Source organism: Phyllostomus discolor, chromosome 8 (genome assembly GCF_004126475.2).
Source record: "Phyllostomus discolor isolate MPI-MPIP mPhyDis1 chromosome 8, mPhyDis1.pri.v3, whole genome shotgun sequence".
Taxonomy (NCBI): domain Eukaryota; kingdom Metazoa; phylum Chordata; class Mammalia; order Chiroptera; family Phyllostomidae; genus Phyllostomus; species Phyllostomus discolor.
In genome coordinates, this window is record NC_040910.2 from 68,816,309 (window position 1) to 68,829,736 (window position 13,428).

Here is a 13,428-nt window from a genome sequence, read left to right on the forward strand (position 1 = left end):
TTGATAAGTGGTTCTAGGCCCCTAGGTTCTCCCTTCTCCATTGTATCCTATCATAAATATATGTGTGTGTGCATGTTTGTGTGTGTATTTATGTATTTCTCAAGCACTTCAAAGATTCCCCAGTGATCTTAGACTAATGTCTCAACTCCTTCACTGGGCACTGGAAGCCCCTCACAAACAGACCTGGCCCATTTCTCCACCTTTCATCTGTACACTACCTCCCAGCCTTCACTTGCATACTACCTGCCAACCCCCCAACCCTTCACTCCAGACTTGCCCATTCCACCTTCCTGACACACACCATGGAAAGTCTTGTTTCCAAGTCAAATCCCTTAGAACCTTGTCCCTGCTCCTTTCACCCATGTAAAGTCTGCCTCCTTTAAGGGAGAGTGGAGGGTAAAGGGAAAAACAAGACTCTGGAGTCAGACTCTGGATTTCAGTTCTATTGCCTACTCGCAGTGGGTCCCTTAGCCAATCACTTAACCTCCTTAGACCTCAATTTCCCCACATGGACAATAAGAACAATAGTAATATAAATATTATAACCCCGCATGCTTATATAAACATAAAAATATGCAAAGTGCTATGTAAACTGGAAAGATCACTTCTTTCCTCCAAAGCAATATAATTCTGATAATTTTATTTATTTATTTATTTATTTATTTAGAGGGAGAGGGAGGAAGAAAGAAAGGGAGAGAAACATTGATGTATGAGAGAAACATGGACCAGTGGTGGCCTCTCACACGCCCCCAGTTGCAGTCCAGCAACCTTTCGTTTTGCAGATGAAACTCAACCAGTTGAACCACACCAATCAGGGCTTTTTAAAAAAAGGTTTTATTTGTTTGTCTGTTTATTTATTTATTTAGAGAGGGGGGAAAGAAGGGAGAAAGAGAGGGAACAATTCTGATAATAATTTACCTATACTGCATACTTGATGGTTTCAAATTCCATGTACACACATACAATCTACTGTGCATCCCACTCATCTTGGCTCTTAGCTTAACCTCAAAAAATTAATTTATTCTTTTCTTGTCTATGTGCTCTCCTGCCATATCCATTATCACTTTCTTTGGGGCAGTAATCTTGTTTCATATACCCATTCCCCACTTTCAGCACAGAGCCCTATACCACGTAGGCACTGCAAAGTGATGTGCTTGCAAAAGTAAAAGGTTATAGACATGGGATCTAGACCCAGAAAGGGTTTGTCACTTCTGCCACTTACTAGTTGTGTGGCCTTGAACAGATTACATAAATTCTTAGTGACTCAATTTCCTCGACAGTAAAATGGGAATGATACTAGAATATACCTCACAGAACTGTTAAGACACTTCATTGAACCAATATGGATAAAGCCTGGCATGTGATGAGTTCTTAATAAATGTAAACTATTACTATAAAGAGAAACTAACTCCAATTCCATTCATTTCTACCTTATTAGTTCAGCTCTCTTTTGACAAAATTTCTCATGAATTATCTTGATTCATTTATTCACCAAATGTTTACCAACTATCTGTTACATGCAAAATCTGTCAAATAAAAGCAGCCGTGTTTATGCCTGATATCTCTCTGCTGCTTTCTTCTATGCCAAACAGTGCTAAGAAACAGAGACCCCATCTATGTGAATTACAGCTTTTGGCCTCCCCTCTTGTTTCCTGGAACAGGGAATAAGATGTTTTTCTAACCTCAAATCACCAGGTACAAAAAAGTTTTTCATACTTTACAAAAAGAAATGGATCTTCTCTTAATGTGTTAATATCCCTTAATGTGTTAATATTTATGATGAATCTTCAACAGCAGAGAATAGAATTTGTCACTTTCATAAACACATTCAGTCACAACATCATTTATTTCACAGTTTCTCTAACCATCAGCATTCTGTCAAATGTTATTCTGGAAAATGCTGCATGAAGTCCTGTTACTATCTATTTCTCCTCTGCCCACATTTCATTCTGACTAATGCAAACTGTTCTTTGGAAATGCCCCACCTCCAGGAGACTACCCCCTGGAGGATTGGGTAGGGAATATTGGTTCAGCAAACACTGATCATATACAACTTAAACATGTCAGACTGTGTTGTTATAAATGGCTCTAACTTCTACATATATGACTGTTCTTAAAATTCAAACAGCACTTAGGTTTTAGCAAAAAAAAAAAAAATCCCCAAGCAACAACAAGAATTGTCACAAAGACCATTTATTTTCATTAGAACCCTCTAGAATGTCACTTGGAACTTCTTGAGTCCTACTTTAGCCTGATCTTAACTTTCTAATCTGTTTTCCTGTCTATTAAAGACTAGGAAAAGCAAAATCAAGATATTAGAGGCAAATATACTAACCACAGAAAGAATCATACCTGAGAAGCTGGCCATGAAGGTAAACTGAAAACTTTATTATATCACCTCCCAGAGTCCTGAGTGATAAAGAAAAAGTTAAATTCTATTCAAGATACTAAGCTAAATAAAACAAGATAATATCAAACACATTATAGAAAGCTTTTCTTCATCAATGGATTTTTTTAACTCAATAACACTGGATGTGTTAAATGGTCAATCTTTAATTTTCCAGAAATTTCTGAGAGGAGGCACACACCATCCCACATCCCAGATCAATGCTGGGTAGATGACATGTAGTGACTGTCCACACTATTGATCACCCATTGCTTGACAATTCATACTGTGGTTCTGCCCTTTACCGACCTTCTTAGCACACTCTGCCCCAGTTCTACTCAGCCCCTAGGACTCTCTAAGTCTCAAAGATCTGTGTCCAACGTCGAAATCCCTACGCAGCTGACTTGGCATTATGCAGCCTCCGCTGATCATTTATCCAAGTAACTTAACAAGAGTGAGAGATCAGGGCAACGACGCATTTACATGTAAGGAGTAAATGGTGATCCCCCAAATATAGCAAGGTTAGAGTGCTGGGCTGGCAGATTTGGAAGTATAAAGAGAGCGGGGGGACACACTCATGAAACTCTTCCGACCGCAGCATCTCGAGGTAAGTGCTACCAAGTGCCCACTTTTTTGTTTCATGAAGTTGTTATTAAACATGATGAAGTTCTCAAGAAAGGAAGGCAACACAGTAGCCTTTACTTGAAGGTCTTTTGAGTCCTGTGTTAAGGGCAATATGGGCGGCAATATGGCAAGAAAGATCATTGCCTTTTAAGAAGTTTTTTTACAAGGAGTAAAAAGACAAGAATATAAGCACTTATGAGGCAAAAAATTTTAACCTATAGAATAAAACTGAATATGATTCATAATTCCCCTCTAATTGTTTAGGTTGGTGTTAAACCGTGCTGTTAGCAAGTAAACATGAATTGGCAATATCTCTTCTGTAATTATCTTAAACTATTATCTGCAAGTTTTATGGTTATTTCAGTTTTTTTTCTCCACTTCCAGTTTTCTGGAACATGATCATAGGAAGACATTGTCCCAAGCCTTTTATCCATCTTATCCATTATAGTCTGGTTATTAGTGACTGGTTTCCAGACTGCGCTTGCATAGCAGGCCCTGTGCACTTTGGGCTCATGTCTGACGCTGCGGTAGTGTCCCTCAGAGGGACTCCAGCCTTGGGAGACTGGTGACACTTCAATTTCAGGTCATTCATTATCTCTACCAGAATATTTGCCATCATAGACTTACAGAGCTAAGAGGAATCCTAGAGAGTTTTCTGGTCCATGTGTCTCATTTTACAGAAGGAAACTAAAGCCCAAAGAAATTACAACAGCTACCTAACAAAATTGGTACTGGGAAACTGAGGTTGAGCCTCCAAGTCTTATTTCTTTTGAGGTAATAATTCAGAATATAATACATAATCACTTCATTTTTTTCCAGAGAAATTTGGGAGAATTTTCAGTTATAATTGGAGACTTATTTGACTCATGAAAGAGAGGGAAGGAGGTGAGGAAAATAGTAAACCAAGCATTGAAATGTGTCCTCCTGCCTAAATGGCATGTTGTGGAATGTTTCCTCAATTTCATCAAAGTACTGCATAGTAAACAGGAAGTTTGTTTGAATTAAATCAGATATTAAAAAATTCTCAGATTCTCAAGGCCCCTTGAGATCATTGCATAGGTTATAAACTCAGAGACCTAAGATCCCTTAGTCCTAGATGAGTTTTCAGCTGCCTTATGTACCTTCATCTTCTCCAGGAGAATTTAGGATATTTAAGAGAATGATTTTCCTAGACCTCTTAATGAAATTTCATCTGCAACTCACAACTTTTCTCCTATTTCCAAAAGAATTTAACTATTGACTCTGAGCACCCAAGTTACAATCTGAATCATTCCCTTCCCTCCTTTCTTTTTGTCCTGATCCCTGTTTCGGCCAGAACCAGAGTCTAAGTCCCCACGGAGCTTCATTTAGTCTCTTACAGAATTGTCTTATCCTTTCTTGTTCAAAGATTTGTTTGAGCATTTTTCTGAGCCCTTACTAAAGTTTTTACATCTATAGGTAGAGGCTGTCTTTTTTTCCTACTTTGTACCCCTTTAAGAAACTGACAGGCTACTTTGCACAAGCAGGAGATACTAAAAAAAAAAAAAGAGCAATAATCAAATGCTGTAATTAAGCATTTAAAGAATAATAATTTAACTAAAGGAAAATGGTAAGCTTATTTCCATCCCACACCATCTACTGCGTACCTATTTAAATGTAGCTAAACTTGGAACAGTCTCTATATTTATTTAAAGTATTTGTAGTTCATTTTTTCTTTGTTTTTATTTGTTTTGGACTCTGAAATAACCCCCAAGAAGACACTTTATTCTTGAAGGACACTGACCATCACTTTGGGAAGTAAGAAGGTAAGAGTTACTCTCAGCTTGATTGGGAGTACAATATTTGAAATGAGCAAGCATTGTTTTACACATTCTCATTCCTACTGTTCTCATAAGAAAGTGAAACTGATGAACTGGAAACCAATGACTTGGTATTCCTAAGGGCAGATTATGAAAATATGCAGGTTATACCAAAATAAGAATGATTCCCCAACTTTTCTCATTACAGTAAAAAGTATAAAATACAATGCAGAACATTGACATGCAAGCTCTAGTCCATGAGGTTAGTTGGCCCAGAACATGATGTTCATAAGGTCAAGATTCAGCCTTCACACACAGGCTGACTTTACTGTTCCTTGAGCTTAGTCTGCACCCCTGAATCCATCCAGCTGTGCTTTTACTCACAAGCAATGCTGAGAGAATAAAGAGAAATTCAGTCATATCCATTCCCAGGTGGTAATAACAACCCTTTCCTTCCACCACCCCTTCTCCTACAAATTGCCTCTGTTTATTACAGGCAATTCTAGATCAATTAGGACTAAGAAAAAATTATGATTGAGTCATGACCACACCATCATTGATAAGATAACAGTGGCTGAGAAAATCTCAGGAGAGGGCTGAAAGTCAAGGACAGTGCCATGATTCACTGACAGCACACATGGGTGCCGGGAGCACTCAGAAGTAGGGATGGAGATTAGGTGGGCTGGTGTGGCCATCTCAATTGGAAGACTGGTAAAGACAGGAGCAGAGTTGGTGGTTGAAGGGACACACGCTCTGCAGGGTTGAAAGCAGGTCAAGGTCTCAGAACAGAGAAGAGGCTAATTAGGGGATCTGCTGGGGGTGGGATACAGGGGTATCATGAATCATGCCTAAAGAGTTGGATCAGGCCTAAGCAGGTGAAGTTTATTAGCCAAGAATAAATGGTTTTACCGTTGGGTCCCAGAACACAGTTGCATAAATATGGGGAGAAGATCTAACTTAGCAACCGCACGCAAGTGGAGGATTGAGGGGCTTTGCTGAACAGTGAGCAGTGAGTCAGCAGTGCACTGAGGCTGCCAGAAGGCAGTTGTCACCCTAGCATTGCACCTAGGTTGGGAGAGGTGAGGGCGAACGCTGGTAGAAGACAATGCGAGGTTTGGAAGTCACACTTCAACAGATTGTCAGGAGTGGGTTCACCAAGGTAGTAAAGATTCAGAAGCACATCTCAAAAGGAGCAGATGAAGATGGAGCTGGGGCTGTTTATCATGGAGAAGATAAAACAAAGCCATTCCAGTAGGTGAAGAGGTGTTGTGTGGGAAGAAGGTTTGAACTCTTCCTGTGGTTACCAAGAGCTGGAATGAGAGTCAGTCATCCCGAAGGTACAGAAAGCCAGATTTCAGTTTAAAGCAGCATGAATGTTTGGCCTGTGAAATAAGCTCAATATGGAAAAGAATTATCCCTGAAGCTGTCAAGTAGGTTGGACAAACAACACCTTGCAAGAATATTGCTGAGACAGCTCCTGCCCCATCTAAGTAGTAAAATTAAAAGATACAGGATGCTGAGTCAATATTGAGTGTAATGGTGAAAGTAATGCTGAGAGTAATGGTGAAAGGAGAGAAATCTCCACCTCAAAAATGGTAGTGGCTTGAAACCCAGGTGGAAAGTCTAGGTTTTCTAGGACTAAAATAATAGAATAAAAAATATAGTTTAACCATGAGTAGCCTTTCCCTAAACTCAGGCTTTCTTCTATACTACCTTTGCAAAGTTTACAATATCCATTTAGCACCAGTACTATTAATTCACTTAATATTTTTATTTATGCTGATTCTTTTTTCCTTAGATTTTTAAAAAGACTTTATTTATTTATTTTTACAGACAGGAAGGGAAGGAGAAAGAGAGGGAGAGAAACTTCAATGTGTGGTAGCGTCTCATGCACCCCCTACTGGGAACCTGATCTGCAATCAAACAGGCTACACTTTGGTTTGCAGGCAGGTGCTCAATTCACTGAGCCACACCAGCCAGGGCTAGATTTTTTTTTTTTATTATGTTCTATGCTTGCTATGTAGGTGTGGACCATCTACTAGACACTTGTTAGATATTCAGAATTTCAAACACTACCTAGACCTGCTGATAGAATATGTATTTTAGCAAGACATCTGGTTGGATGCATATGCATACTAAACTTCAAAAAAACTGCCTTATAGCAATAGTATAAACAGATATAGCACACTCTCTAAATGGAAACCATATATACCTATTTTATCCACTTTAATTTTCTTCATACTTTAAAAAATTATCTCTGAACTTGAGATCCATCTCAACGATCAATGAAAGGAATGTTGTGATTAGCTTTGTTTTTATTCTTTACTTCTGGAACACAAAATTGTCTATCTTACAATCGATGTCATCTTAGGTTTTGATAAAATAAGGTAATAGACTTGAAATAAACATATAATTATTAAAATTAGGAAATATTTGCCTAAAATCATTTTGTATATGAGCAATAGGACCATACTATGGTTTTGAAAAGAGTGGCTTTAGGAAAGCAAAATAATGCTTTAAGCCATCACTGTGTTTGAGGCCCTTGGGAGAGTTCAGATTCCCAGGTTCCAACCACAGAGATTCGATCACAGATGATCTTGGTATGGATGATCAGGTCATCTTCCCAACTTTGGGTACCATGCTTATTGTGTGGATGATCAGATCATCTTCCCAGCTTGGGGTACCATGCTTAACACTAAGTCAAGCTAAGTAATAATAAGGTTAGAAAACTGTAACCTGACAAGACCCCCCAATGCTTTAGTGCAGCTGTTCTCAGAGTGTGGCCCATGGGGCCTTGGAGAGCACTAAGAATGTCTCAGGAAGTACATGAGGTCAAAACAATGCTCATAATAATACCGAGATGCTAATCACCCTTTTCACTGTGTTGATCTAATGATGCAAAAGCAACAATGGGTAGATATCTGGTGCTTTATTATAAATTAAGGCATAGCACCAAATTGGACAAGTAGTCACTGCATTCTTCACACCAAGTACTGGCACTGAAAAAACTTTTTTCAATTTAAGAAGCTGGCTTCATTTAAAAATGACTTAAAATGTGCAAGAAGCAGTAAAATTTATTAATTTTAATGCGGCTGACCATTGAACAACATAATTTGAACTCCATGGGTCCCCTTATATGTAGATTTATAAAAATAAATATCATAATGTATTTTCTCTTCCTTATGATTTTCTTAATAACATTTTCTTTTCTGTATCTTACTTTATGGTAAGACTACAGAATATAATATATAAAATATATGTTAATCAACTGTTTATAAGTAAGGCTTCCACTCAACAGTAGGCTAAGTTTTGGGAGAGTAAGTTTTGGGAGAGTAAAAAGTTACACGTGGAGATTTTACTTCATGGGAGTCAGTACCCATAACGCCTTCACTGGTCCAAGGTCAGCTCTATATTTCAATTCTAGTATATCCTTCTTTATAATATTCTACATATTGAAATGAGACATTCACATAGGTACTCCTGCTGCACTCCAGAGTTGGCTGGTTGTCTTAAGGTGAAGCACATTACAGTTGTCTGAGTTGCAAGATGAACTAGCCACTTTGTATATGAAGCACAATTTTTACTTGAAAAAAATGGCTAGTGGACAAACTATAGTTACTCAGGCTTCGATATTTAGCAGACATTTTTGCAAAATAGATGAAGTACGCTTTGTCATTTCAAGGACAACAACTGATAATTTTTGTTACTAATGATTCATTTGAGCTTTCAAGCAAAATTTCAAATTTTGGAAAACTTTCATCTGCCTCCACTGGCTAAACAACTTCCTAATGGTTGAATAATTTTCTGAGATCAGTGTTGATATTAATGATTGTGATTGTTTTATATTCTATAATGTAATATGTCAACACTAGTAAGTTCTACAGTGAACCAGTGTTTTTCAAATAACCAATGTATGATGTTCCTATATGGGAGAAAGGAGATAGTCAAAGTTCAAATACAGACCAATGGGTTTTAATGCAATAGAGTACAAATATTGTGGATATAATTTCAGATTCCACATTGAAGAAGCTACCACTTGTCAAGTTTCGGCATAAAATCTAAGATGAATATTCACAATAATTTGAATTTTTTTTTCAAATAACATAACTGTATACGGCCAATTTTCTGTAGTTATTTTATCAACAACAAAAACAGCAACATACTGAAAATAGAAGCAGACATGAAAATCTAGCCATCTTTTATACAGCAGACATTAAAGAAAGCTGCAACAATGGAAAACAATGCTGTTCTTCTGATTAATTTTTTTCAGTTTTGGAAAATAGCCATTTTCATAAAGATGTTATTTATGTTAATATGTAATGGGTTATATAGTATTTTTAAGTGAATTAATAAATAGTTTTAAATTTTCTCCATTTTAATTTCTAATATAGTAAATATTAGTAGGTAAGACCTACCAAAACCAAAGCTTGTTGTGTTCTCACTTTTAAGAGTGTGAAGGGGTTCTGAGAACAGAAAGTTTGAGAGCTGTTGCTCTAGTAAATCCACCTAAACCATGACCCTATCACTAGTCCAGAGGAGGGGAAAACAGCCTGGATGAATTCTCCCTTACCCCCCAGGTGGTAATGGAGAAAATTGAAGCCAGCAGGATTGGTGGGCAGTATATTGAATTCTAGTCTCTTACTATGAAAACCATGAGTCACAGATGGTTGAGCAGAGCCACGGACCAAAGTAAAACTGAAACACAATTTGTCTGAATAAAGCCCAGAGAGAAGCATGTGCTTTCCCTTCTGCAGGAACAGAACCCCGAAGAATTGCAGGAAAGGGTATGGAAAGAGCAGTTACCAATGAAGAGCCATTTCACAAAGAGTGAGATGGGGGAAGGTGACTTCCAGGAGAGAGCTAAGAAATGTTCAGCTTTCCCACTTTAAATAGGGGACATAAAAGCCCTTATTCTAAAAAATGTGGACTTTTCTTAAGAGAGGCATGGGTGTGTGTGTGTGTGTGTGTGTGTGTGTGTGTAAAATGTAATTCCATTTTGTGGTCAGTATGCAGATAAAGAAAAGGAATCATGAAGCCACGCAACCTGCAGGGACCTTAGAAATGAGCTAGGCTTTCTTCTTCATTTTGGGGGGAAGTAGGTGGGGGTCCAGACAGGTTAAGTGCTTTGACCAAATTCAGTGCTCTGATTTGAAGCCAGGTTTTCTGATTCACAAGTGGGGACAATAGGTAGAGAGAAGGCCCAGTGAAAGGGGGATGGTTTGAGGAGAAGGATTAACGGGGGAAATAGACACTTATACACCACACACACATACACACACACACACCAGACAGTGAATTCTGAGGCAGGTACTCATCTACTTGAACACTCCTTGTCACACTCTGACACTGTAACACACAATTAAAGTTTGAAGACCACTGCACTGGGCCCAGCACTTCTCTACTTTGCTATGCATAGAAGTTGCCTGGAGATCTTATTAAATGTAGATTCTGATTCCATAATCTGGAGTGGGTCTGAGCTTCTGAATTTCTAACAAGCTTCTGGTGATGCTTATGCAACAAGCTCAAGGACCACACTTGCAGTGGGAAGGCTCTGAGCCAGCAGGTTTCTCTCAGAGAGTGGTCCCTGGAGGAGCAACGTCAGCACTGCCCAGGAACTCACTGGAAATGCGGATTCTCAGGCCAACCTCAGACCTGATGAATCAAAACTCTGGGGTCAAGACTGAGTAGTCAGTGTTTTAATAAGCCCTCCAGGTAGTTCCAGTGCATGTGGAAGTTTGGAACCCTTGCACTTGGCCGTAATGCCTCCCATCACATTGTTACCTGTAATTAGCTAAATAAGTGTGGCAATACTTTATGTACAACTCACTTATTTTCACTGGGCTGTCTGAAATTTCTACTAGGAATTATCAACATTTCTACAATTCTTTTCAGACACACTTAAGATCTGGTGATGACACCGAAATTACAGGCCTCAAGCACGACGCATGATTAAGGAAGACCTCCTTTATTGGGCTCACCTTGACTTCCTCTAATTAGTTCAGACTTCTAGGCATGGAGCTGAACTAAGAGAGATTCCCAGAAACAACACTCAGAAATGTAAACCATTTGTCCAACATTTTTTTTTAGGTAAAATGTCTCCTTGAGCTCATTCCTGCTATCCCACTCTATGCCCCTAGGCTTGGTCCTAGATTCCCCAGGACCTAGGTTAATCCTAGGACTTATTTAATGGAAACAACAGGGTGGGGCCCTTCAGATTCAGTTGCCCCCTCCCCCCCTGAGACTTCAGACTCAGCAGTCCACCTTTGGCCTTCCCAGCCCCTTGCAGTCATGAGTTCTGATGCAGAAATGGCCGTTTTTGGAGAAGCAGCTCCCTATCTGCGGAAACCAGAGAAGGAGAGAATTGAAGCACAAAATCGCCCCTTTGATTCTAAGAAAGCCTGTTTTGCAGTGGATGATAAGGAGTTATATGTGAAGGGTATGATTCAGAGCAGGGAAGATGACAAGGTCATAGTCAAGACCGTCGATGACCGGGTAAGTGTTGCTCTCAGATGTCCTTGATAATAAAGGGATCTCATTTTCCTTTGGGGTGGAATATTAGAAATTGCATGCCGATCCACAGGAATCTGACATTTATCTATTCTGCAGTGAAGTAGCAGGTGCAAACTACCATTGCACACACCTTTGCTCCTGCTTCTTTGCTTCTCTAAGGACTTGGGCTTTGAGAGTTTTTGTGATGTTTGCTTTGGAGAAAAGGGAAAGTGAGGGGAGAGAGCTTGGATTATGAAGAAAGAGATTGATGCTTATTGCTACTGGGTGGGATGACCAAATGTAACTCTCTAGGCTCCAGGGTGACTTACAGAGGAAGCTCCATAGACAGTGCCTAGGTTAATGTAGAGCATTACAGTGCACCATTCAATTCACTATCTACTAGACTTCCATCATATCAGGTCTCAGTGTCTGTCACTTTCCAAATGTAAACAAATCTCATCACCTGCCTTCCCAAAATTTATCATCTGGTGTAGAAGTCAAGATACCCATGGCCAATGTGAATATCAGGTCACAAATGCAGGCATTTCAGACAGATCTTTTTTTAAAATTATTATCTTTAATCTCTGATTACAGCCTCCTTTCACTGGGAAATTATAAATTTAAGAAATAAATTTTCTCCAATTGTTCTTGGGGACCCCCCAGGATTGTGCTACATTTTCAGAAGTTTACACAGAATTACACTGAGGTCTCACTGCCTCCCTGAAGGATCTGTTAAGGAACAAGTCCCAGGGCCTGAAGCTTCAGGATTCAGACATCTCATCTCCCTGTGTGCTACCTTGGGTGTCTCTTTCTGGTTTAGGGTGGTGAGGTGGAAGTCTTCTTTCCTCAAGACACCTGATCTACACCAATATATCCCCTGTCTTTTATCTCTTCTGTAAAACCCTCAATGTTTTTCTAATGACTTAGGCTTTTGGAAAACAAAAGCCAGAATGTCTTCTAGACTCTTTTCCCCTTCTGTCTTAATTTTACCTCTCCCTTGTAATGGAGTGCATGATCAGTGGTATGCTTCAATGGGGGAGAAAGGTGGAGAAAGCACAGAGAGGAGAAAATTAAGTAATAGTCTCGAAATGTTGTTCAGCCATGGACCGTGATGCAGAATAATTGTGAAAGCCCTGAAAAGACAGGAGAGAGGGGAGACACATCATGGAACAGATGGTACTTGAGCTGAACTTGAGGTTTTCTAGACATCATTTCAATAAAGACATTCCAGACAAAAGAACCCATGTGAGCAGAGATATTGAGGTACAGATGCACAGAATATTCTGGAGTAGTTCTTTTCAACCTTCCAACTTTGTCTTATCCCAGTGCTCACAGCAAATAGGGTAAACAGAGGCAACCTGTCCTGGCCTTGGATGTCCTAAATCCCACCTGGACTCCAAGAGCTGAAGCAGTCTATTGCTCTGCACACCTCTAGGCACTCTTGGCACATAGAATGGCATGCTGACTGGACGCATCACACCTGAATTAGTTATACAGTTTGACCAGAATTAGTTAGTCTCTGGGCATGGAAATGATGCACAAATTTATCCATCAATCTCACACAATCTCTTCCTGCTTCCTCCACACCAGTAGAGTGAGGTACAAATCATCGGCTCCACACTCATCGTGTGCTCTCCTCTCAATACCCAGACACTCACTCTGAACAGTGACCAGGTGTTCCCCATGAACCCTCCAAAATTCGACAAGATTGAGGATATGGCCATGATGACTCACCTGCACGAGCCTGGAGTGCTGTACAACCTCAAAGAGCGCTATGCAGCCTGGATGATCTATGTGAGCATCTGTTCATTCCATTTCTCTCTCTCAGTAAAAACAACATCCACATGTTGTGTTTCCTGATTTTCTCAGACCTACTCGGGCCTCTTCTGTGTCACTGTCAACCCCTACAAGTGGCTGCCAGTGTACAACCCTGAGGTGGTGGCCGCCTACCGAGGCAAAAAGCGCCAAGAGGCCCCACCCCACATCTTCTCCATCTCAGACAATGCCTATCAGTTCATGCTGACCGGTGAGTGATTTCTTCAATCTATATTTTTAAAAATAGTTTATAATTAATTATTCAAGCCCTTCATAGGCCTCAGTTATCTGAATGGCTCAGTAATCAATGTGATCTTAGGAGATTGGAGATTCAGA

The 13,428-nt window shown here is 39.6% G+C and overlaps 1 protein-coding gene across 6 annotated transcripts in view; it reads left to right on the forward strand.

Annotated features, from left to right (window-relative positions):
- The first annotated feature begins 2,867 nt into the window (after positions 1–2,867).
- LOC114515321 (myosin-13) overlaps positions 2,868–13,428 on the forward strand; it is a 60,766-nt gene continuing 50,205 nt past the window's right edge. The window contains exons 1-6 of one of the 6 annotated variants that reach the window (XM_036032988.1): positions 2,868–2,993; positions 3,691–3,784; positions 4,744–4,794; positions 11,065–11,280; positions 12,928–13,071; positions 13,147–13,303. In XM_036032988.1, coding sequence (XP_035888881.1) covers positions 11,077–11,280; positions 12,928–13,071; positions 13,147–13,303 — 505 coding nt within the window. In that variant the 5' untranslated portion in view covers positions 2,868–2,993; positions 3,691–3,784; positions 4,744–4,794; positions 11,065–11,076. The remainder of the gene's footprint in view (positions 2,994–3,690; positions 3,785–4,743; positions 4,795–11,064; positions 11,281–12,927; positions 13,072–13,146; positions 13,304–13,428) is intronic. The other 5 variants (XM_036032990.1, XM_036032992.1, XM_036032991.1 and 2 more) reach the window with 5 other exon arrangements.